The sequence below is a fragment of the Sylvia atricapilla genome, chromosome 22 (genome assembly GCF_009819655.1).
Source record: "Sylvia atricapilla isolate bSylAtr1 chromosome 22, bSylAtr1.pri, whole genome shotgun sequence".
Classification (NCBI taxonomy): Eukaryota; Metazoa; Chordata; class Aves; order Passeriformes; family Sylviidae; genus Sylvia; species Sylvia atricapilla.
The window spans coordinates 382154-407183 of record NC_089161.1 but is presented as its reverse complement, the minus strand read 5'-3'; the positions used below and the strand labels follow the sequence as shown (position 1 = coordinate 407183).

The 25030-nt window shown below is 55.5% G+C and overlaps 3 protein-coding genes across 3 annotated transcripts in view; all 3 read left to right on the top strand.

The window, feature by feature from the left end:
* CLSTN1 (calsyntenin 1) overlaps window positions 1-11314 on the top strand; it is a 225498-nt gene extending 214184 nt beyond the window's left edge. Inside the window, exon 20 of the transcript XR_010745250.1 lies at window positions 11294-11314. The gene's annotated coding sequence lies outside the window, so the exon portion shown is untranslated. The remainder of the gene's footprint in view (window positions 1-11293) is intronic.
* On the top strand, window positions 1013-10036 carry GPR157 (G protein-coupled receptor 157). The gene is made up of 4 exons (XM_066334559.1): window positions 1013-1816; window positions 7045-7258; window positions 9051-9239; window positions 9760-10036. Exons 1-4 carry the CDS (start codon window positions 1440-1442, stop codon window positions 9991-9993), a joined length of 1014 nt encoding a protein of 337 aa, XP_066190656.1. The 5' UTR covers window positions 1013-1439; the 3' UTR covers window positions 9994-10036.
* Window positions 11315-15427: 4113 nt separating the features above from the next.
* On the top strand, window positions 15428-24989 carry LOC136370871 (solute carrier family 2, facilitated glucose transporter member 5-like). The gene is made up of 13 exons (XM_066334551.1): window positions 15428-15461; window positions 15931-16056; window positions 17666-17764; window positions 18114-18274; window positions 18717-18841; window positions 20612-20764; window positions 20844-20969; window positions 21512-21699; window positions 22184-22294; window positions 22534-22635; window positions 23005-23080; window positions 23607-23734; window positions 24375-24989. The coding sequence occupies exons 2-13, from the start codon at window positions 16000-16002 to the stop codon at window positions 24600-24602; spliced, it is 1554 nt and encodes a 517-aa protein (XP_066190648.1). The 5' UTR covers window positions 15428-15461; window positions 15931-15999; the 3' UTR covers window positions 24603-24989.
* The last annotated feature ends 41 nt before the right edge of the window (window positions 24990-25030 follow it).

The following is a 25030-nucleotide window of genomic DNA, read 5'->3' as shown; positions in this document are numbered from 1 at the left end:
GCTCTCGGCGGCCGGGCCGGGGGTTTTGATTGAAAAAGAAAGAAAAAAAAAAGTTTCTGGGCTGCGGGTCCGCGGTGGGTTCGCTCCGTGCGCCCCGGCGGGAGCGGCTCCCGGCCCCTGTCCGGGTCCCGGTGTCCGTGTCCCGGTCCCGGTCCCTGTCCCCATCTCTGTGCCGGTACCAGTGTCCTTGTCCCTGTCCGGGTCCCCTGTCCGTGTCCCGGTCCTTGTCCCTGTCCCGATTCCTGTCCCGATCTCTGTCTCGGTCCCGGTGTCCTTGTCCCTGTCCCGGTCCCCGTGTCCCGATCCCTGTCCGTGTCCCGGTGTCCATGTCTCGGTGTCCGTGTCCGTGTCCCCCTGCCGCTGTCCCTGTGGCTGTCCGTGTCGCTGTCCCCGTCCCCTGTCCGTGTACCGGTGTCCCGGTGTCGCTGTCCCGTGTCCGTGTCGCGGTGTCCCCGTCCCCTGTCGGTGTCCCGGTGTCCCGGTGTCGCTGTCGCTGTCCCCGTCCCGTGTCCGTGTGGCGGTGTCGCTGTCCCCTGTCCGTGTCCGTGTGGCGGTCCCGGCGGGGTTCCCCCGGGCAGGGGCCGGGCCGTTCTCACATGACGGGGGCGGGTCGGGCCCCGCCGCTCCCGGGGCCGCTCCGGCGGCTGCAGCGCTGCGGGCCGGCCTCCGTCACTGCGGCCACTGAGAGCCGGTCACTGCGGCCACTGAGAGCCGGTCACTGCGGCCACCGCGGTCACTGAGAGCCGCTCACTGAGAGCCGGTCACTGAGGGCCGGTCACTGCGGCCACTGCGGACAGAGCGCGCCCGTCCCGCGGGGCTGCATCGCGCTGTCGCCTCGCTCCTCTCCGCTGTCCCCTGCTGTCCCCTTGCTCCATCCCGCTGTCACCCCGCTCCCCCTGCTCTGTCCCCGCTGTCCCTCCACTGTGCCCTCTGCTGTCCCATTGCTCCATCCCGCTGTCTCCCGCTGTCCTTCGCTCTCCCCGCTCTGTCCCCGCTCTCCTCGCTAGTGTCCCCGCTGTCCCCCCGCTGTCCCCCCGCTGTCCCCGCTGTGTCCCCGCTGTGTCCCCGCTGTCCCCGCTGTATCCCCGCTGTGTCCCCGCTGTCCCCGCTCTGTCCCCGCTGTGTCCCCGCTGTGTCCCCGCTGTGTCCCCGCTGTCCCCGCTCTGTCCCCGCTGTCCCCGCTGTGTCCCCGCTGTGTCCCCGCTGTCCCCGCTGTGTCCCCGCTGTCCCCCCGCTGTGTCCCCGCTGTATCCCCGCTCTGTCCCCGCTCTGTCCCCGCTCTGTCCCCGCTCTGTCCCCGCTGTGTCCCCGCTGTCCCCGCTCTGTCCCCGCTCTGTCCCCGCTCTGTCCCCGCTCTCCCCGCTCTCCCCGCTCTGTCCCCGCTCTGTCCCCGCTCTGTCCCCGCTCTGTCCCCGCCGTGTCCCCGCTGTCCCCAGCCCATGGCCGTCCCGCTGCCGCCCACGCGGGTTCCTCTGGCGGAGCGGGTGGCAGTGCTGCTGTCGTGTGCGGTGTCGTGCGGGGGCTCGGCGCTGCTGCTGGCCTCGCAGGCGCGCTGGCCCGAGCTGCGGACGCGGCCGCGGCAGCTGCTGCTTTACCTGTCGCTGGCAGACCTGCTCTCTGCCCTCTCCTACTTCTACGGCGTGCTGCGGGACTTCCAGAGCACCTCGTGGGACTGCGTCCTGCAGGGCGCCCTGTCCACCTTCGCCAACACCAGCTCCTTCTTCTGGACCATGGCCATCGCGCTCTACCTGTACCTGAGCATCGTGCGGGGCTCGGCCGCGGGCTCGGCCCTGCTCTGGGCTTTCCACGCCGTCAGGTGGGTGCGGGGAGCTGCGGGCGCTGCCCTCTGCTGCCTCCTGATGCCGCCCCGGGGGTCACTTGTGTGTCTTCTCCTCCTCCTCCTCTTCCCCTCTCACTGCTTTCAAACAGGGATTTTTCTGTTTTCTCACTCACCTGCTCGTCCCCCCTTTCCCTCCCCAAGTGAGGAGTTGGATACTCGGAGAAGTTTGAGCTGCTTTTGTTCAAGGTCACTTTGGAGAATCTCTGGCGGGTTCTGATGGCTGAGAATGCCGGCTGCTGCTTTCCCTGCAGCCTGCCCTGGTGTTCCAGGAGTGCTATAACAAACCTGGGGGTGAGATACCTGCCTGCTGCCCCCTTTGGGGTCTGTTCCCACAGCTCCCCACCTTCCCCTGTCAGCCTGGGATCCTGCCCCCTGCCCACGCAGGTTGTTGTAACTCCATCCTCGGAGGAGAATTGTCCACGGGTGATGAATCTGCTGGAGAAGCACTCTGAGGGTTGTTTTGGTGTGTTTGATTGAAAGCAAGACAAACCAGACCTCAGAGCAGCTTTATGTCTCAGTTTCTGCTATTTGGGGCACTGATTTTCCACGTCATGTGTAGTAAAAGCTTTCATTATGCAATTGGAGCTTGTGGAATCATGTGCTACGTCCACGCTGAGCAAAACAGTGATCCTTTAGTCCCCCGTGTTGCCAAGCTTTTGCAATAAATTATAAGAGGAGTGATCTGCTTTAAAAGGGAAAAAAAAGAAGAAAAAGCCCTCAGGACAAGTAGAGAATTTTCTTTGGTTTCTTAGTCAAATATTTGTCACCTTTTAGTTTCAGACAGCATCGTTTGGCAGCTGACTGCAGCCGAGCTGAGGCCGGTGGGGATGGAGGGACTTGGAGGCTGGACCAGGGAGGAATTTCAGCTGCTGCCCCGCTGGGATTGCTGCTCCCACAGGGGCTGTGCGAGGAGCTGAGGGCACTGCCCACGGCCCCGGGCACACCAGGGAGCTGCTGAGGCTGAGAGGAGATACACTGGAGGAGGATTTGTGTTATTTCATCTGGAGTAAATCGAGAGTTGCACTCTGAGAGCTGTGGTGAGGACAGGATGCTGGTAGGGAGCCACATGTTGCTTAATGGATGTGAAAAACAAGTCTGACTCCTTCGTGGGCATTCTGGCTCCATCAGGCACATCAAAGAGCTCAGGCAAATCTGGCCTATTTGTGATTTTCCCGTCTGCTAATTGCTTGTGTGGCTTTTGTCTGTATTCCAGTTTCTCCTGCTGGTTTAATGCTACCAAGTGTGGAGAGAGCAGAGCCACTGGAGCAGCGCTGGCTGCAGGCTGAGCACCCCAAAACTGTAAAAATCCTGGGAGAGTGCTCTAACCCCTTGACACACAGGGAGAGGTGCTCGAACTGAGCAGCTTTTGGGTGAATTAGTTTGGTTTTCAGTTCTTTACGGTAAAAATGAAACGCCATCCTCAGTGCTTGGTATTGATCAGCACCATTTGCTCTTTTTAAAGGCTGCCGAGGACCTGTGATCAGGTTCTCTGTGTAAATGCCTCCTGGTCGAGCAGAGCCAGTGTTTAAAGCTGCTTCTGCTTTATGAGCTGTCTGAAAAGCCAGAGCAAACAAGTGAGGACGTGTTCTGTGCCCATCCCCTGGTGACACAGCGTCCTGCTTTACTTCCCTGCCCTTCTGTAGTTACCTGAGAAATGAAATTCTGGGCACGATGCTGGGAGATGGAGCTGACTAAACGCATGCTGGAAGTTGGAATTTTCCCGAGGGAGATCAGGATGTGTCAGTGGATCAAACCCGTCAGGCAGGTCTGTGCCACGGGGATTCCTGTGGTACCACATCCACCAGTCCTGGGCTGGAGAGCTGCAGCCTCTGCTTTGGTTTGAAACTTGTTGAGCTCAGATGAGCTTCGAAAACAAGCTGCAGTCAGCTTTGGAAACACTTAGGCAGCTGTAGAATGTGAGCTCTGGCATGCAGCAAATGAGCAGGCTCCTCACTGCCCTGAATTTCCGAGTGTCAGGTGTCATTGCTTGGAAAACATCACCTTTGGTGTGGGAGAATTGATCCAAACTCGGGCTGAGACAGGACCCACCCTGGGGTTGTTTCCTGCTCGGCTTTTGGTACCAATTGCTGACAACATCTGAAAGGGTTTTCATTTCCTGATCAGGCTGTGCAGATCATTATAACCATAAATATCCTTACTTAAAAAAAAAATCCAAAATCTATAACATATGCATGCCTATACATCAAAATATATGTTTTATATCTCTATATATTTATATTTATTTATTATTATTTTTATATTTATAACCATGTGTATGTTTTCATGTCCATGGACTGCCTGGGCCCTTTCCTGCACTGCTCATCTCAGCCCCGCAGGGCTGAATTGGGGCACATTTGGAGTTCTGGTCTCAATGTGTGCTCAGAGCTCCTTCCTGGAGCTGCCTGGGACATCCTGATTGTCCCTCCTTCCAGAGTGACACCTCCTGTCCCCAGGAGGAAGTGTCTGCAGCCTGCCTTGGATGGCTCCTGGTCTCACCTGTGCAGGCAGGTGACAGCAAATCAGCTGCTTGGGGGAAAAAGCAGCTGTGCAGCATAAATCAAAATGTGCTGATTGAGAAATCTGAGCGCAGAAAAGCAGGGCACTGACCACTGCTGGAGCTGGGGGGACTCACCTCGCCTCGTGTTGGTGTGACTGTGCAGAGATCTGCTGGTTTGGATGATGGTTTGATTTCACAGGTTACCAGGAGCTGTGTTGGAGGAATAAATACTGTTGTGTCTGGGTCACAGGTTGGATTTCCAGCCTTTTTACAGGGAGGAGGAGTCATCTTCCCTTCTCTCCCGCACTGTTTGCACCCAAGTGAGCCTGGGAGAGGCCCAGCTGCACAACTCCTTGGGGCTCAGGGGAATATTTCTGCTTCTCTGTTGTCTTGGATCCTTTTCCTTCCAGTCCTTACACACACCTGGGCTGAGGAGTCCTGTTCTTCAGCTCCTCCATTCTCCCAGTTCAGGAGAAGCTCTGACATTTGGCAGCTCTCCCCAGTCTGTCCTTTAGGAGCTCTCAAGAACAAGTGAATCACCAGTCTCAGTTCTCCTTCCCAGCCTGCCGAAATGGAGCTGAAGTTCATGGAAATGTCTGACTCCTTCCTGATTTCACTTTGTTGGTGATCCCTTTGCTTGGTGTCAGTGGTGACTATCCATCTGATCCCAGAATGCTACTGCAGTCAAAATTAACCTCCTGTTAGGCAGCAGGTTTTATTCTTTCCCCACTTATCTCCTGGAGGTTTTTAAATCCTTTTCTTAGTGGTGAGTTCTCCTGTGGCCTCTGTGTCTTGCATCCCCGCACCGTCATTTGACCTGCTTTTATCTAAATTCTCTTTCAGGTTCAGCTGCTGATGAGATCATTATTTAGCCAAATTAATTCTTTAATTCACTTCCCTTTTTGTTGGTGCCTGTGTGCCTTTAAATGGTTTTTCTGAGGAAGTGCCATTTCTGTTGGGTTCTTCACCTCAGTGCTCGGTTCTTCCAGCAGTGCTGAGAACGAAATGTCTTTGCATTTGCAGTTGTTTTCTGAGAAAATCGCTGGTTTTACCAAAGCAGCTCCTGAATTGTGTGGAAACTCTCGTGGTGCTGGTGACGTTTGGGATGTTTTTAGAAGCCTGCTCTGATAACAGAGTGGGGAGGGCTTCCTGCAGCACAACTGTCCTTAAATAACAGCACTGGCTGGGATTAGCAGTGCCTGTTCCCAGCTGAACCCTGAAACAAAATGTTCCCAACGGGCTGAAGGGTTCACTCTAAACGTTTTTTTTACAGCCTCATATTTTTATTTGTTTCTTTTGTGAGTAGGTGAAACCAGACATTATTTTAAGAGTAGAAAATGGGGTATTTTTGAAACCTGATATCATGGGATTACCTCTGATTCTACGGTTTGGGCCATGGAATTTCAGATAATCTGGTCAAGGCAGCTGCTCTTTGCCTCCTCAGTCTGGTGTCTCTGAGTTTTGGGGCAGGATCCTTCCTGTGCTCCCTGCAGCTGCTGCAGGCTGTCAGGGCAAGGCTTGGGAGAGCAAAGCAGTCATGGGTTTGTTTTCTCTGCAGCTGGGGAGAGCAGGAGGGTTGTGGAAGCTCAGCCTGAGCCTGTCCCCCTCTCCAGGTGACACACCCTGGCACTGTTGTGGTGTCATTTGGGCTGGTGGCATTGTTCTCTTCCTCCTCATGGTTTCTTGTGGGCAGCCCAAGCTGCTGAGTGACTTCATTCCAGTGTGTCACCACAGGTATTTTTCTCCTAAAATGCTTCCCAGTGTTTGCCTCTGCTGTCAGGTGAGAAGCCAAAGTCACAGCTCCAAGTGAAGGGAATGTGGCTCCTCTTTGCCTTCTTGGCTTTTTGCTGTTGGTACCAGGACTTTCCCCTGGCTCTTTGTCCTTCAGAAGTGACATTTGTGCTCCCAAAATACTGACTGCACCTCCGCTTAAAAGCCAAGCAAACAAACCACTGACAGCATGGAGTTGTGGATTTCTTTGTGTTTCACTTCGGAATCAGCTGGGATTTGGCTCCTTGTGCTCCCAAAGCTCGGGATCAGCTGGCTGCAGGAAAATCACATTTTACAGTGCCCTGGCCTTGGCAAATCCCCTGTGTCCAGCAGGGAAGGGGAGGAGGGCAGGGATGGCTCCTGGCTCTGCAGGCCAGCTCAGGGGGCAGCACATCTGTCCTTGGGGGGCACAAGAGAAAGACTCCAAATATTTCAGTAGGCAAAAAAAGGCTTTATTGTCTAATTCTCACTACCTTTTATAAGGTGTTCCCATACATACTTAACAGAATTTGTGAATAGGAACGACACCTCTCTAACCCCATGGGTTAACCCAGAGAAACACCAAAACAGCACCTGGAGAAAGATGGTTTGGAGGAAGGAGAGTTGTTGGCCGAGATTCTTTTGAGAAAAAGCTTTCTGGAGAAATTTTTCCTTGGGGAAAAGTCCGCAGCTGCCAGCAGGCTGAAATCTCTCAGGGCCACACACATCAGTGCCCCTCATTCCCACAGGGGTCCCCAGGAGGGGGGTTTGCAGCCCCGCTGCCTCCTGACATCAGTCCAGCACCTGGTGCAGGTGAGGGGAGAAGCACTTCTCTGGGCTGAGCCTGGGATCCTGTCGGGGGGAGGATCCCCGGGGCTGCCCCCCGTTTTCCCGGGGTGTGGGGCGCTGAGCTGAGGCTGCTCCTGGCTCACCCTGCTCCTGTGTGCCCTCCCCTCAGCTGGGGGGTCCCCCTGGCCATCACGGTGGCCGCTGTGGCTCTCAGGAAGATCGGCTACGACGCCTCCAACGTTTCCGTGGGCTGGTGCTGGGTGGACCTGGACGCTGAGGATCGGCTGCTGTGGATGCTGCTGACGGGAAAAGCCTGGGAGATGCTGGCCTATGTCACCCTGCCCGTGCTCTACATCCTCATCAGGAGGCACATCAACAGAGCAGTGAGTACTCTGTGGGTGATTCCATCCCTGTGCTCTGCCCTGCTGGCTCCTTGGGCAGCAGCTCTTCAGGACCCTGAAATGTCCCCAGCTCTTCAATGTCCCCTGAAATGTCCCCAGCTCTTCAGTGTCCCCTGAAATGTCCCCAGCTCTTCAATGTCCCCTGAAATGTCCCCAACTCTTCAATGTCCCCTGAAATGTCCCCAGCTCTTCAGTGTCCCCTGAAATGTGCCAGCCCTGGGAGAAGCAGTGCCCTGATGCAGCTCACACAGTGACTGTGTGAGCTTTGAGAACGAGCAGGGGCTGTGGGATGCTCGTGAGGGAAATGCTACAGTAAGAATGGAGACGGAATGTGAAGGACAAACTCGGCTTTAATCAGTTTTCTGCAGTTCCACTTGTACCGAGATTGGAATTCTCAGGCCTCAGTCCTTTTAGCGTCTCCAACGACAGTTTGTCTTGATGTTATTTTGTGCTGGCAGCTCAAAGCTCCGTCTGGGAGTCCAGGGAGGCTTTGGGCACCACCCAGCAGAGTCCCTGTCCCAGCAGGGGTTTGGAGCTCAGAGCCTCAGCTGTTGCTGTTCCTTGTGAGCACACAGAAGGCAGACATCTGGGACAGCATTTGCATAACACACAAACCCAGATGAGAGCGGCAGGAGGAGCATCCAGAGGCTCCTTTCCTCTCTGAGCTGTGTTAGGGCTGTGTTAGGGGGAAAGCCCCACGTGTGCATAGATGGAAATTTCTGCCTCTGCTCGTGGTGCAGCTGTGGGGATAAACACAGCCCCGGTCAGGGCAGGATGCTGCAGGCGGTTTGGGAGAATGAGGGGATTTGGGAAGGGAATGTGTGTCCGTCTGTCCCAGGTCCCAGCTGTGCCGATGTCCCTGTGTCTGTCCCTCCCCGTGTCTGTGCCGATGTCCCCGTGTCTGTCCCCAGCAGCTGTCCCCAGTCCCAGCTGTGCTGATATCCCTGTGTCTGTCTGTCCCCATGTCTGTACCGATGTCCCTGTCTGTCCCCATGTCTGTGCCGATGTCCCTGTGTCTGTCCCCATGTCTGTACCAATGTCCCCGTGTCTGTCCCCGTGTCTGTACCGATGTCCCTGTCTGTCCCCATGTCCGTACCGATGTCCCCGTGTCTGTCCCATCCTAGCCGTACCAATGTCCCCGTGTCTGTCCCCATGTCCGTACCGATGTCCCCATGTCCGTACCGATGTCCCCGTCTGTCCCCGTGTCTGTACCGATGTCCCCGTGTCTGTCCCCATGTCCGTACCGATGTCCCTGTCTGTCCCCATGTCTGTGCCGATGTCCCTGTGTCTGTCCCCATGTCTGTACCAATGTCCCCGTGTCTGTCCCAGTCCCAGTGTACCGATGTCCCTGTGTCTGTCCATCCCGTGTCTGTCCCAGCAGTGCCGATGTCCCCGTGTCTGTCCCATCCTAGCTGTACCAATGTCCCCGTGTCTGTCCCCGTGTCTGTACCGATGTCCCTGTCTGTCCCCATGTCCGTACCGATGTCCCCGTGTCTGTCCCATCCTAGCCGTACCAATGTCCCCGTGTCTGTCCCCATGTCCGTACCGATGTCCCCATGTCCGTACCGATGTCCCCGTCTGTCCCCATGTCCGTACCGATGTCCCCGTGTCTGTCCCATCCTAGCCGTACCAATGTCCCCGTGTCTGTCCCCATGTCCGTACCGATGTCCCTGTCTGTCCCCATGTCTGTGCCGATGTCCCCATGTCTGTACCGATGTCCCCATGTCCGTACCGATGTCCCCGTGTCCGTACCGATGTCCCCGTCTGTCCCCAGCACGCCGCCCTCTCCGAGTACCGCCCGCTGCTCCCCGCGGCCCCGCGGCCCCGCTCCAGCATCGCGGACAAGAAGCTGATCCTCATCCCCCTCATCTTCATCTTCCTCCGCATCTGGAGCACGGTGCGCTTCGTCCTCACCCTCTGCGACTCTCCCGCGGTGCAGAACTCGGTGCTGGTGGTGCTACACGTGAGTGTCCGCAGGGAACGCAGCCGGGGGACACTCTCCCGACAATAAACAGCGATTTTGGGGGGATGGAGCGCTGCAGGAGCTACCTGCGCCCCTCAGGTGAGCCCTGCCTGTGAGGTCCGGGCGGCAGCAATGCAGCAGCAGCTCCTGCAGCAGCATCTAGTGGCTGCAGAGGAAAGCTGCAGCGGCAGGGCGGGCTGCTGAAGGGAGAGCAGCTCCCACGGGAGGGTTGGGTGTGTGTCCTCCGGCAGGGCTCAGCCTGCTCCCCTGCTCTGCTTTGGGGTGCTTTTTGGGGAAAAAAACCCCAAAAACCCCACAAAAACCAAAACCACATCAAAAACAGGGAGGAAAAAAAAAAAACAACCAAAAAAACCCCAACCCCCAAAAAGCCCCCAAAACCAAAACCCAACCAACCAACAACAACAACAACAACAACAACAACAACAAATCCCAAACAAATAAACGACCCCAAAAAAACCACCAAAATCCCCAAGCTCATTTTTCTGAATTCCTTGTTCAGGGAATCGGGAACACGTTCCAAGGAGGAGCCAACTGCATCATGTTCGTGCTGTGCACTCGGGTGGTCCGGGACAAGCTGCTCTCCCTCCTCTGCTGTGGCCACTGGGACCCGCTGCAGTGGCCCAGGCAGGGAGCCCAGAGCTCCTGGCAGCAGCCACAGCCCCACGGGGACAAGGACAAGGACAAGGATGTGCCCGGCCCCGGGCAGACAAAGCCGCTGCTCTCCAGCACCTGAGCTGCCCCTGGCTGCTGCTGATTCCTCCTCTCGTGGTAAAACTGCACAGTGAACCTTTGCTGCTGTGCCTGGGCTCAGCTGGGAGGGCTGGGAGAAGGGACAGGGACAGGGAACAGTGACAGGGACAAGGAGCAGTGACACAGAGCAGTGACCAGGAGAAGGGACAGGTAGAAGGGAGCAGGGGCAGGGAACAGGACAAGGACAGGGAGCAGTGACAGGGACAGGGAGCAGTGACCAGGAGAAGGGACAGGGAGCAGTGACACAGAGCAGGGACAGGGAGCAGTGACAGGGAGCAGTGGCACAGAGCAGTGACAAGGGGCAGTGACAGGGACAGGGAGCAGTGGCACAGAGCAGGGACAAAGGGGTTCTGCAGCTGCTCTGGGGGTTCCCTGTCTGCTCAGGGACAGTCCCTGTCTGCAGCCCCATCACGCTGCCAACCCCCTGACACGACTCCTGTGCTCCCTTCCCCCTGAACTGCCCCTGCTGTAAAAGCAGGACCTGAGCTGTCTGGCCACAGGACCAGGCCACAGGCAGAGCTGCAGAGGAATTGGTGGCTGGTTTTGGTGGGAAGTGCCACGTGCACACACGGTTTGTCAGATCAGACGGTTGGTGCCCTGGGTTTTCCCCACAGGGGGATGCAGCCCCTGCTGCCCATCAGCACAGAGGGCAACAGAGGGGCAGTGATCCACCCAAACCTGCCCAGAGAGTGTCTGGGAGCAAAACGTGGCCAGAATTAACTTCAGGTGAAAGCCACTGCTGTCCTTGCTTTGGTCAGGTTGTGTGAGCTCCTCGTCTCCTGGAGCTTCACCCCACGAGCTGCAGGGTTCCTGGGGGTGTCAATCCCTGGAAGAGCTCTCGGGCTGTGTGGGTTCCTGTCTGAACAGAAACTGCTGCAGCTCTTTGTGCCAGGGTGCAGCTGGAGGAGGTGAAGCCCAGAGCAGCTCTCCTGGCTGCCCAGAAAAATAAAGGTTCAGGGTCCTGGAAGGCAGGCAGGCTGCTGGGGACAGATGAATTCTGGACAGGCAGGCTGTTTGGGATAGATGAATGTTCAGGACCCTGGAAGGCAGGCAGGCTGCTGGGGACAGATCAATTTTGGACAGGCAGAATGTTGGGGGCAGATGGATTTTGAACAGGCAGGCTGTTGGGGACAGATGAATTTTGGACAGGCAGGCTGCTGGGGATGGCAGAGCTCTGAGCACACCTCTCTCCTTCCACCTGTTCCTCCTTCTCCAGACCACTCAGCCCATAAAAACAAAGGACTTTTCATTTGCTGTCAGTTGCCATTTTGAATTTGTAGAAGGGGTTTGTGCAGAGGGAACAGGAGCCTGGTGAGCTCTCTGGGCAGGGAGGGCAGAGCTGCTCCAGGTCCCCAGCTGTCCTAAAGCTGCTTTTTTGGCTCATTGCAGTCATCTTTCCAGCACAGCTCCGTGGCACGGAGTCGCTGGGGACTGGGCAGGGTGAGTGCTGGGCTTTCCTTGGCACTCACTTTACAATTCTGTTAGTGTATTTAAACCCCTGTTAGTGTATTCAAACCCTGGTGTGCACGGGCTGTGTCCTCGAGAGCTCCTGAGCCCATTTCAGGGGGCTGCTGCTTCTCTGCTCTTCAGCCCCCCTGGAGGCTTTGAAAGGGAGATGGAAGCATCTTATCTGTGCCACGGATGACTTCAAGAGGTGTTTTTTTTCCTCCTTTCAAAAGGCTTTTAAAAACTTCTGAAAAGCTAAATAGCAACCTTGATAGCTTAACCTCTTGTGAATCCCACAAGGCTTGGAAAGGGGAGCTGTGTTCAGCTTCTTGCAGAAAGGGAGGATGGAATTTTTTTAATTTTATGAGACTTAGGATCGTGCTGTGTTCAGTTTGTTTGGAGCCAGCCCTGAAGAGAGAAAGTAAAATTGTCACCAACTTGGCTTAAGGGAAAACAAAACAGCAGAAAAAACACCACCAAAAAGAAACAAAACCATGGTTTCAGTTTGCCTTTTGCCATTAGAGAGCCCTGAGAAATGCTTTTGGAGGAGTGTGCCAGGGTGACATTTCCTGCAGGTGTGGGGTGGTGACACAGCCCAGGAGTGTGACTGTCACTGTTCCTGCAGATGGCACAGGCCCTGGAGTGTGACTGTCACTGTTCCTGCAGGACAGGGATGGTGGCACAGCCCAGAGTGTGACTGTGACTGTTCCTGCAGGTGGCACAGCCCAGGAGTGTGACTGTCACTGTTCCTGCTGGTCAGGGGTGGTGGCCCAGCCCAGGAGTGTGACTGTGACTGTTCCTGCAGGACAGGGATGGTGGCACAGCCCAGAGTGTGACTGTCACTGTTCCTGCAGGTGGCACAGCCCAGGAGTGTGACTGTCACTGTTCTGTGCTGGTCAGGGCTGGTGGCACAGCCCAGGAGTGTGACTGTCACTATTCCTGCAGGTCGGGGATGGTGTCACAGCCCAGGAGTGTGACTGTGACTGTTCTGTGCTGGTCAGGGCTGGTGGCACAGCCCAGGAGTGTGACTGTCACTGTTCCTGCAGGTGGCACAGGCCCTGGAGTGTGACTGTCGCTGTCCTGCAGGTCGGGGATGGTGTCACAGCCCCGCAGAGGGAGCTGCAGCCCGGGGAAGCAGCGCTGGAGAGGCTGAGCCCTGCAGAGGTGCTGTCCCTCTCTGGCCCTGGCAGCCCCAGCTCCTCAGCCGAGGCAGGATGCTCTGGGCCAGGCTGTTCTGCTGCAGCCCAGCCCGTGTCCCTCCTGTCCCTGCCCTGCGCGGCCGAGAACTCCTCTGGGCTCTGCCCGTGTGTGTGGTGAGCTGAAGGACTCTGTGGGGACAGGGAACCCCGGAGCTGCTGGCAGGACTCTCCTGGGCAGGGGTTTCAGCTGGAGCCTTCCCGGGAGCTCCAGCCTGCCTCTGCTCTGCCCTGGCCCGGGGGCAGCAGTGTTGGTGTCGTGGTGATGGATGTTTGTCCCCCCGGGTGCTCGGGGCTGTCACTGGCTCTGTGGTGGCAGTCAGACCCTGCCTCGGGGCTCAGGGACATCGGGGTGTGTCCCCGGGGCTCCTGAGCTTTGTCTGTGCCTTGCCTCAGCCTGGGGCTTTGTGTGCCGCCTGGAGATCAACTTTTACCTCATTCACAGCTCCTCACTTGCTTGGTTTTGAAGTATTTTCTCCAACTTTTACAAAATAAAGTTGAGTTTCTTTACCAGGACGCTGCCCGGCGTTGCATTTTGTGCAGCAAAAGCAGGATCTGCTCTGGTTCTTGGCTCCAGAGCCCCTGTGGATCCAGCCTTTTCCTTCTGCTGGGCATCAGGGTGCCCAACCCACCTCTCCTGTTTGCTTGGGAGCCAGTCAATCCCATCAATTGGAGCGTCCAGCTGCTAAAACAGGGTCTCCGTGTGACTCATCTTCAGCCAGATCATTTCTTTCTTACATCCTTGTTTCACCTGGAGTGGCTCAGGATATCCAGTTAGCCTTGCCTGAACGTGCAATCCCTCCCCAGAAGGCTCAGGATATCCAGTTAGCCTTGCCTGAACATGCAATTCCTCCCAAAAAGGCTCAGGATATCCAGTTAGCTTTGCCTGAACGTGGAATTCCTCCCAAAAAGGCTCAGGATATCCAGTTAGCCTTGCCTGAACGTGGAATTCCTCCCAAAAAGGCTCAGGATATCCAGTTAGCCTTGCCTGAACGTGCAATCCCTCCCCAGAAGGCTCAGGATATCCAGTTAGCCTTGCCTGAACGTGCAATCCCCCCCCAGAAGGCTCAGGATATCCAGTTAGCCTTGCCTGAACGTGCAATCCCTCCCCAGAAGGCTCAGGATATCCAGTTAGCTTTGCCTGAACGTGCAATCCCTCCCCAGCAGGCAGGTGAGGAGGTGTCACCTGTGGATATGTCCCGTGGGATGTCTCAGACACGCCACAGAAAGGATACAGATATATAATGTGTTCTGTATTTGGGTGTATCTATACCCAAAGGGTGGGCGTTGCAGTGAGCACTCTGCAGCAGGGCTGGCTGCCAGCTCCTGCTCAAACATCACCACCCAGAGCTCACCTCTGACGTTCTCCAGCACGTTGACTGTCCTGGGAAACTACGTTTGCCCTCTTAATAATTTTTATTTTTGCCCCCAAAGATAGCAGGGGTTCACAGGCCCCAGCCCAGAGCACAGTTCATTGGGCTGAGGGTGAATAAATCCCTGCCCACGTGCAGGAGAACTCTCACCATGAGCTGGCTGAGGGCACAGGAGACACGAGTGGAGGTAAAGTCTCCAGGCACACACATGTGAAGAGCAGATGTCAAACCTGGGTACGTGCTGCGGCTGAAATGGAAAATGTGTTGTAAAATGCCTGTAAAATCAGCTCTTTGCTCGTTCCTGGCTCTGTCCTTTGCCCAAGTCCAACAGGATCCCGGCTGCTGAAGATGTCACACCCCTGCAGTCCCTCTGGAAACCCAAGGAGTTGATTTTCTGTCCTGTCTCCCCTTCACCAGCCTCTCTTCCAAGATCCTCCCAGGGCCAATTACAACCTTAGAGATGTTTTCACCACATTCTTGCTGTGTTTGGAAAATGTTCAAGTTGTTCTGCTGCCACGAGCAAATATTTACTCTGACGAGGGGTTTTGATGACAAACTTGTGTTCTCTTTGACTCTTGTATGTCCGAGACTATTTCTTCAAGTTCAGGAGCAGAGTTTAAAGACCACATTAGAGAATTCTCCCTCCTGTGGCAGAGCAGTTGTCACCCTGCCACGAGCTCCCAGAGGGTGACACTGCCCTTAAAGGGCTGGAATTCCAGGGTGGAAATTCGTCCTCTTTGCAGTTTTCCCGGACTCTGGGGGCAGAATTTTCCCTCTTGGCCGAGGAGCCGTAAAAAAGGTGAGGAGAACACGAGGTGCTGGCTGAGCTGTGGCGTGGGTACAGACACAGGCTGTGACACAGCAGCGTGATCCCCGTGGAGACACCCCGGAGATACCAGGCTGCTCACCGCGAAGAAAGGCAATAAAAAGAGAAATGCCGAGGAATCTGGGGACTAAATTCCAGCACAGAGAGCAGCGGCAGGGCTCTGCTCTTCCTCCTGCCTTGGGGCATGCTGCTCCCACGTGGAGCCGCTCTGCAGCCAGCCAGGGAACGCGTGCAGGACACGTGGAAAAGAGGTGTTGCTCAAGAGATGCTTGCTTTTTTTTTTTTTTTCTTTCTGAGCTGCCCGATAAAAATAGACAGACCAATAAACAGGAGGTTTGGTTCTGGTTCCTCGGGCTGCTGGGGACGCCTTGTAAACTTTGCATTTCTCTGATAAACTCGACAGTTGTAGTGGATGATTAACCAGGTGCTGGGCTCTTAAAGCAACCCCATAACACGGGAGGTTAATAGAGAGCCGGCAGCACGTGGTGCTCCACTCGCATGGGGAGGGCCAGACCTCCAGGGCTGTGCAAGAGACACTGACCCAGCCCCAGCAGTGCGAGGATGAGCCCTGAGGGCTGCGGGAGCGCCTGAACCAGCTGCTGCCTGCGAGGTAAGAGCCGCAGCAGCGCTGTGGCCGGGGCAGGGCTGTGTGTGTGCAGCCTGTGGGGTTAATGGGCTCCGCGCTGGCCCCAGGGCGAGCCCCTCTCTGTTGCCAGGGCTGCTCCCCGTGTGCCCTGATGCTGCAGTTGCTGGGCAACATCTCCAGCTGTATCGGCCCCGGCTTCTAGAGCTGCAGCCCCATGGACTGTCCCTGGCCAGACCCACACTGCAGGGGGATCGGCCCGCTTTCCCCACCCTGCTGAAGGCTCTGCCCCTCCTGGATGGAGACATGAGCCCGTGCCCCTTGTCCCTGGGCAGCTCCTCTGCTGGAGACAGCCGCTGGTGACACATCCCACCCCGGGACAGGGTGGGAAGGAGAACAAACGGAGGCAGAGGAAGGGGATGAGCAGCCGGGGCACCCGGAGCCTGCCTCGGTTGGATGTGCGGGGAAGAGTCACGGAGGGGCTTTTTCTGCGCAGGGTGTCCCAGCCCCAGTGCCTGCCTCCGCCGGGAGAAGCTGCGCTCAGCATCGGTGAGCCCTCGGCACCATGAAGCTGAAGGGACGGGGCCAGGAGAGCTCCGAGGGCAGCGAGGGCACCAAGGGGGTGAGTGTGCGGAGCCTGAGTGTCCCCGGGGACACGGGACAAGCCCGGGACCTCGGGGTGCCTCCAAAGGGAGGGAAAGACCACGATCTTTGGGGCTGAGATGTTTCTGTCCCCGTGCCCAGTTTGTGTCTGTCTGCAGAGCGGAGTCCCGTGATTGTCTGCAGCTCTTCCACCCTGTAACTTCTGCGACACTTTCTCTTTCCTGTGAGACTTTCTTTTCTGTGAGACTTTCTCTTTTCTGTGCGACTTTCCCTTTTCTGTGAGACTTTCCCTTTTCTGTGACACTTTCCCTTTTCTGTGAGATTTTCCCTTTTCTGTGAGATTTTCTCTTTTTTGTGACACTTTCCCTCTCGGTGTGTGTGTTTTCTTTCCCACTTTCTAACCAGTTTTAGGCTCCGGGATGGGGCTGCCTTTCACAGCAGAGTTTGGGGAGTCTTGCACAAGGCTCAGCTGGGGAACGCCAGAGGTTTTCCTGCCAGTGCTGGATGTCAATAATTAACACAGCGGCTCTTCTGAGCCCCGGGGGATTTGGTTAAGGGCAGCTGCTTTCCATCACCAATGAGGGAATCTCGGCAATCTCCTCCTAGAAAGTCCTGGAAGCTTCAGCTTCCTCCTGGTCCCCGGGCTGAGGTGGGATTGAATTTCAGTCTCAAACTGCAGCGAGCCCCGGGGCTGAGCTGCCGGGATTCCGGGCAGTGGCAAGGAGCTGCAGCAGCTCCTTGGGGACAAGTGTCCAGCCAGGGCAGTGACAGAGCCCTCCGTGGGACCTGATGCGATGGAAAACCTCACAGACATTAAGGCCATTAAGGCTGGTGAGGGTGGCAGCAAACGAGATGAAAATGAGAAATGACTTTATTGACGGAGCGGCAGTGAGATGCATTAGTGAGCTATAAAAGGCAGCCAAACAAAAGCCCAACAACGCAGCTCTGTCAACAGAGAGCCCCAAAGGCGACTGGTTTTGGTCCTGCTGGGGCTGGGGAATGTGTGCCCACGACAGGGTGCTGGTCCCTCTCCAGATGGCAAGTCCCCTCCTGTGTTCTAGTGCAAAGTGCAGCTCCTGCAGCCCTCAGCCAAACCCTCCGTGGGCTGCTTGGATCAGTCCTAATCGGCCTCAGTGGCAATCAGTTAGATCCATAAATAGCTCCATCCCAAAATGCAGAGGAAGAAAAAACCAACAGGAAAGGGATTTGGGCATGTGATGCAAAAATCACTTCTTTTTAAAGCTCTCCTGTGCCAATATCCTGTGTTATCCCACTGCCCAATTTGCACGTCGGAGAGGAATGATTGCAGACAACCTTTTCCCTGCAGGGTGGTGTTTTAAGAATGGTAACTTGAAAAAAGAAAAAATTAATCATCCAAATGACTCATCAATACCAGCAAAGCAGAGTGAATTACTCTAATGACTGTGGGCATATCAAGCAGAACAAAATGAGTTGTAATGGAAACAACCCAATTGGACTTTTATATGCAGCAAAATGAAGGGGAAAACACAGAGAGCAGGACTTTGGGCATTGCTTTGTTTTTACTGAATGTCAGTAATGCCTAAAAGCCAGCCCTACTTCCCAAGGTGGTGCTCATGGTTTTTTTTTTTTCCCTCTTCCCTCTGCAGAAAATGACACTTCCCCTGGCCCTGGTAGCTCTGATCTCTGCCTTTGGATCCTCCTTCCAGTACGGCTACAACGTGTCTGTGATCAACTCTCCTGCCCCGGTGAGTGCCCGGCCTGGGAGGGGCTTCCAGCAGAGCAAGGCAGATGGAACACCGTGTAAATTGAATTTCTGTGGGTGTCTGTGGGCACGGGCTCGTCCTCTCTTAGTGCCCGGGACAGATGAGCTCCGGGAACCAGGCACATCCTAAAGCACAGAACAATCTGTAAGGAACAGTTCCCCACCCCAGGCTTCTCCATCCTTCCCTTGCTTTCATTTCCCAGCTCCCTCAGGCCGGTTTTTTATCAGGACAGTTATTTTATGGCAGGGCGTAATGGCATTTATTGTTATCTAACCTTTACAGCATGAAAATTGCACTCCCCGTGCTGAATCTGCTTTGTGCTTCATTCCAGTACATGCAAGACTTTTACAACAAAACCTACCTGGACAGGACTGGAGTGCCCATGGATGGAAACTTCCAGACCCTGCTGTGGTCCCTCACGGTGTCCATGTTCCCTCTGGGTGGCCTCTTTGGGTCACTCATGGTGTGGCCCATGGTCAACAACTGTGGCCGGTAGGTGCCAGCCCTCGCCGAGGTGCTGCCCTTCCTTTGGGGACAGATAAGCTTTTATCTCACCTGGCCCAGCCCTGAAATCGCCCCCACACCCCTGATGCCAAAGAGGTGGGATGGTGGAGAGCTGCTGGGCTCAGCCATCAGTGCTGGTCACCCAGTGGGGAGGAATTCCTGCGGTCTGCTGTGGCCCAGGCCGGACACTGAGCCAAGCAAGTCCTGAAATCCCACATCAGGCCCGGCCTCTGCTGCTCAGGTTTCCTGAGAAACTCCACTTCTTTCTGGAAGCCTTCTTTGCCTGCAGGAAAAAGGTGCCCATTGCCGTTTCCTCCCTGATCGGAGTTGGTCACGATGGTTCGAGTTTTGGACAGATAGATCCCGTCTGTGGCAATCTGCAAGTCAGAAATGCCCAGCTGAATCTCTCTCTTTTCCTGTTACTTCGCAGAAAAGGCACTTTGCTGATAAATAACCTCTTTTCCATCGCTGCTGCAGTCCTTATGGGGACCTCCGAGCTGGCAAAAACCTTTGAAGTAATCATCCTTTCCCGTGTTGTCATGGGAATATTTGCTGGTAAGTGGATGGTAAAGGGAGAGCAATAAATATTTCTTGGCTGTGTAAAGGGGGTTTATTCTCCCAGCGCTGTGCTTTCGCAGGTAGCACACTTTAGAACCTGCATGACAAGGCTGTGTGTCAGCCTGCTGCAGAAGTACTGAAGATCTTGGGGAGATAATGGCCCTGGGACTGGAATTGAAGCTGTAGGGAGGAGATGTGTGACTGTAAAGAGCAATAAACCTCTGCTGGGTACCGCAGCTCCCACCTCCAGCAGACCTGCAGAGGAGAATCTGTTCTCCCAGACAACTCCGAGCAGATATCTGCTTCTTTCCTTTTTAACATGACCAGAATAATCCATCCAAAGCGTTGCCAGACCCGATAATCCCGTCTCCTGGAACTGACTGCTCTTCCTGCAGGAGAAAAGAAGTGTTAAAAGGGAGAGCAAAGGGCCCAGAGCCACTGGATCTCTGTGTGTCCCTGGTGTGAGTGGCTTCACTGGAGCTGCAGGGACAGGGGACAACCAGACCCACGCTGAGCACAGCTCTACAAGGGTCCTGAGAGCATTTCGGCTCAATTAATTGGCTGGGGGCTGGTGAGGCTGGCACACTCCGTGGTTTGTTAATGAGCTGGGACAGCTTGTAAAGACAAATTTCCTGCCTTAGCTCACCAAGTGGAATTGCTGCATGTACAGATCAAGTTGCTTTCCCAAGCCGGTTTCTTGTTTTCCATTTATTTAATTTTTTTTTTTTTTTAATTTTTTTTTTTTTTTTTTTTTTTTTTTTTTTTTTAGTGCAGTGGTTCTATTTTGGCTTTTGACTCCCTTAAAGCTGGCAGCTGCTCTCAGCGCTGGAGCTTGCAACAAATGCTAAGGGTCTTGTTAAATGTGATCCCTCTGGGCAGTTATTTATAACCAAACCAGCCTGGCTGCCCTGGCTTGTCCTCCTCAGGCTGATGTGGCCTGAGCTGAGGGTGCTGTGCCTGGGCAGGAGCTGGGAGCATCCCAGGGTCACCCTCTGCCACTGGTGGCACTTGTTTCTGTGCCTTTTCGGCCTTTTATCGTTCAAATATCAGCCTGATCACCTTTGTAAGCCCCGGCTCCTGGCACCCAGGGACTCAGAAATGTCAGATAAGGGTGGCCCGTGGTCATTTGATCCCGGGGCTTTGGGAGCTGCCAGGATTTCCAGCGTAAGCACAGGAGCTGGCAGCTCGCTGGGGTCACTGTGGGCAGCCCTGGAAAGTTCCTAAAAATAACCCGTGGCCCTGGTGTCCTTATTAGAGCATAAATACCAATTCCAGAGAGCCAGCCACCTGCAAGGCATCTCAGAGCAGAAAGCTCTCAGCTCAGCGTTACTGAGCAGGGAGTTTTTTAAAGCCAAAGTCGTTTCCTTCCACTTTCACAGCAGCGTGTTTGGGTGCTGATTTCCCTTCTCGTTTTAGGGAAAGTTCCTCTCTTGTACTCGGAGTTTGTTTCCAAGCCTGGAGCAGCAGTTTTCCTTTGTGCCTTGTGCTGTTCCTGGCAGAGCCTGCTGGCAGAAAGCTGCTTTTAGGAGGGTGAACACTGAACTCTCACCCCCAGATCATCTGCTGGCTCTGCAGGCAGGGCAGGCTCATCCTGTCACACTCCAAAAATGCTTTGCTACCCGGCAGCTCCTGATCCAGACACTCAGAGCAGAAGGGTTTGTGAAGATTCTGTGCATCCTGTGGTTCACCAGGAATCTCGTTTTTCCCCCATGGGAATCCTTGCTGGAGGTTGAGCTGCATGTCCAACACTGTTCCCTTAACTTCTAGGTCTGGCCTCCAATGTGGTTCCCATGTTCCTTGGAGAAATGTCCCCCAAAAACCTGAGAGGAGCCATTGGGGTGGTGCCACAGCTCTTCATCACCATTGGCATCCTGGCAGCCCAGATCCTGGGGCTCCACGGCATCCTTGGGAATGCCAACGGTAAAAGCCTGGCTCAGCCCCTCTCCGTGGGCTCCCGGGGGAGGGTTTCCCTCAGCTGATGTCTGTGTCCTCGCTGCAGGGTGGCCGGTGCTGCTGGGCCTCACTGGGATCCCATCCCTGCTCCAGCTGCTGACACTGCCCTTTTTCCCTGAGAGTCCCAGATACCTGCTCATCCAAAAGGGCAACGAGGAGCAGGCACGGAAAGGTACAGCCCTGTGCTGTCCTGTGCTGTCCTGTCCTGTGCTGTCCTGTCCTGTCCTGTCCTGTCCTGTCCTGTCCTGTCCTGTCCTGTCCTGTCCTGTCCTGTCCTCTCCTCTCTCTCCTCTCCTCTCCTCTCCTCTCCTCTCCTCTCCTCTCCTCTCCTCTCCTCTCCTCTCCTCTCCTCTCCTCTCCTCTCCTCTCCTCTCCTCTCCTCTCCTCTCCTCTCCTCTCCTCTCCTCTCCTCTCCTCTCCTCTCCTCTCCTCTCCTCTCCTCTCCTCTCCTCTCCTGCCCTGTACTGTCCTGGAGGTGAGGTGGGATGGGATGGGATGGGATGGGATGGGATGGGATGGGATGGGCTGGATCTCCCTGTGGGACATGGATAACAGCCCAGGGAGGTGAAATTCTCCCTGGGTGGAATTCTCAGAGCACTGCTCCTTTCCCTGTGTGTGCATGCCCAGCACAGGGGTGACACAGTGCTGTGTCCTGGCCTGAGGAGGGAACCCTCAGCAAACCCAGGGCTCAGGAAACCCTGCTGTCCCCCCCAGCTCTGCAGAGGCTGCGGGGCCGGGAGGACGTGGATGATGAGATCCAGGAGATGTACCAGGAGGACAGGTCAGAGAAGGAGGAAGGGCAGTTCTCTGTGCTCAGCCTCTTCACCTTCAAGGGCCTGAGGTGGCAGCTCATCTCCATCATCGTCATGATGGCGGGCCAGCAGCTCTCGGGGGTCAATGGGGTGAGTGGGGACAGGGGGGGACTTCAGAGGGGGTGATGGGGGCTCTGGTGACACAGAGGGGACAGCTGGCAGTGCCCCTTCACCCAGGGCACGCCCAGTGTCACACAGGGGGTGATGGGGGCTGTGGTGACACAGAGCTGGCAGTGCCCCTTCACCCAGGACACGCCCAGTGTCACTCAGGGGGTGATGGGGGCTGTGGTGACACAGGGGACAGCTGGCAGTGCCCCTTCACCCAGGACACGCCCAGTGTCACACAGGGGGTGGGTCAGCCCGGGCCAGTTCCAAATCCATGGACAAGGTACAGGGTCAGCTGCCCTGTTAATGATAATTGGAAAGTTTTTCCAGTGAAGTGCCTAAATCCAAACACCAGAAATGGACAAATTCCATCCCGAGGCTTCTGTGCACCAGTGCCAGGATTTCGAGCAGCCCAGAGGGGGATTCCCACGTTCTGCCTGGTTCTAACACAGCTCTGGTTCTGCTGCAGGTCTTCTACTACGCAGACAGGATCTTTGAGTCAGCAGGAGTGGCCAGCAGCAGCATCCAGTACGTCACCGTGTCCATTGGTGCCATCAACGTCGTCATGACACTGCTGGCTGTGAGTCTGGGGCTTCCCCCTTGCCCAGTCCCTCCTGCCCCTGCTTAAATCAGGAATCCTGCAGTCACAGAGTGCTTTGGGTTGGAAGGGACCCTGAAGATCATCTCAGCCCCAAAAGCTTCCACCAGAGAGTTGTCTGCACACGCTGGGAGATGCTTTCCATGGCAGGGGTCCCTTGGACACAAACATCTGCAGCAATTGCTGAGCCCTGATGTCTCCCCCTCCCCTGTCTGTTCCAGGTTTTCATTGTGGAATCCCTGGGGAGGAGGATCCTGCTCCTGGCTGGTTTTCTGCTGTGCTCTGTCTCCTGTGCAGTCCTAACTCTGGCCCTCAATCTCCAGGTGTGTATGAAAGGCTCCGGTGGTGCCACCCGTGATTTCTGGACTTCACAGGGAACAGACCATTGTGAGGATGCTTTTACACCCTGGGGAGGAGGGCACAGCCTGAAAGGTCCCTGTACTTGCACACCTGCCTCAAAGAAAGGCAGGAAAATCCTGAATGCCCCTTGCAGGATGCCACAGCTCTTGCTGCGTCCCTCTGGCAGCAGGATCACCCAGGTGTGGCTCCTGTGCCTCACTGTGGCCGTGTCTGTCCCACTGAAGGGTGACACTGCCTTCAAATGCCCCCAACTCTTACTGTGAACGGTGCCTCGAATGTGCTGGGGGTGTTCAGACAGGAAGCACACCTAACCTGTGATCCAATCCTTGCAGAACACTGTCTCCTGGATGTCCTACCTCAGCATAGTCTGTGTCATTGCCTACATCATTGGACACGCCATCGGACCCAGTAAGTGCTCACAGTCTCCCCCACAGGCCGGGTAAAGCCAGGTGGTGTGCTCCATTTCCCACCCAAGCCAGGTGGTGTGCTCCATTTCCCACCAAAGCCAGGTGGTGTGCTCCATTTCCCACCCAAGCCAGGTGGTGTGCTCCATTTCCCACCAAAGCCAGGTGATGTGCTCCATTTCCCACCCAAGCCAGGTGTTGTGCTCCATTTCCCACCAAAGCCAGGTGTTGTGCTCCATTTCCCACCCAAGCCAGGTGTTGTGCTCCATTTCCCACCAAAGCCAGGTGGTGTGCTCCATTTCCCACCAAAACCTTTGTGGAGCTCACCCAGGGAGGCTGAATTTCATCTCTGTGTGCCCATGCCCTGTGCAAGCCATTTCATTCCCCTGTTTGTTTTTTTTTCCTTTAAATTTAACCCATGTTTGATTTACTGTTAGAAACCACTGTCTGCCAGTGAAATGGGCAGTCTGGTCAGGAACTCAGTGAGGGGATTGCCTTTGGGGATGTCCTCAGCTGGGGCTGCCTTGCAGGTCCCATTCCAGCTGTGATGATCACGGAGATGTTCCTGCAGTCGTCCCGACCCGCAGCCTTCATGGTGGGGGGCTCTGTGCACTGGCTGAGCAACTTCACCGTGGGGCTGGTGTTCCTCTACATGGAGGTAAGGACCCCAGCACAGGGCAAACCTGGGCTGGGAATCGGCCTCTTCACCCCTCTGCTCTTACAGAGAGGCTTTGAGGGGCTGTAAATGCACTTGTTGGTTCTCAAAACCTTAGTGTGGGGTTGTGTTAAGGGACTGATGTTCCTCAGCGTTCTCTGATCACACCTGGCTGCTGCACAGGCTTTACAAGAAAGCAGTTTGAGAAAGCAGTTTGATTGCCAGGTGTCATCCCCAGCTCAGGAGCTTGGATGAGATGGGAAATTCCCCATTTTTCACTGCAGGATGTGCCTCAGGGGGACAATTTTAGCTTCCGCAGTCTGGGTGCCTGTTCAGAGTGCCCCCAGCAGCAGTGACCCACAAACTGCTGCAGTCCTGCCTTTAACCTGGGCTGAGGCAGCTGCTGGGCTCCGTGTGAGCTGTGGAGGAGACCCTCACCCTCCTTTCCCACTGAGTGTCCACTAAACCCCTGGTGGTGGTTTGAGGAGACAGAATCTGAAACCACCCCAACCTGGAGCTGTTCAGGTTAAAATACGTGCACCTGCCAGTGGCTGCATTCTCAGTGGCCAGTGCAGGGTGCAGCACAGGCAGAGCAGGTAACTCCACCTGCACCTGACCCTGCTCTCTCCTGTCACTGCCCTAGGCTGGCCTGGGGCCCTACAGCTTCCTCATCTTCTGTGCCATCTGCGTGGCCACCATGCTCTACATCTTCTTTGTTGTTCCTGAGACCAAGAATAAAACCTTCATGGAAATCAACAGGATCATGGCCAAGAGGAACAAAGTGGAGATTCAGGAGAGCAAAGAGCTGAAAGATTCCTACCCCCTGGGCAAGCAGGAAGAGAAGAAATCTCTCTCCAGCAGTGAGATGTGACCCAGCTGGGTTGGGCCTGACAGGATCTGGTCAGCAGGAAAACAAACACAGGGATTCCTCCCTCCATGCTGATCTGACAATCACGGAGCTGTTAAGGCTGGAAAAGACATTTAAGATCAAATCCAACTGCAAACCTACTGCTGCCGAGCCCTCCTCTTGTTACAAGGAATGGGAAATGTCCTCAGCCAGCTCAGTTCTGTGACAAGGAGCCGATGGCACGAGGTGATGTGTGTCCCTGGAGTCCTGGTGACATCCCAGGGGACACAAGCCAGCCCTTGGGCTGGGTGTGGGCAGTCGCGTGCAAGGAGTGCACAAAGCTCCTCTGAGGAGCTGTCACTTGTGTGTTTGAGGGCCCAGCAAGGGGAAATTAAATTTCATTTGGTATATCACTGTGCTGCCCTCTGTTTTGAAAACAAAAAAAGCAGGAT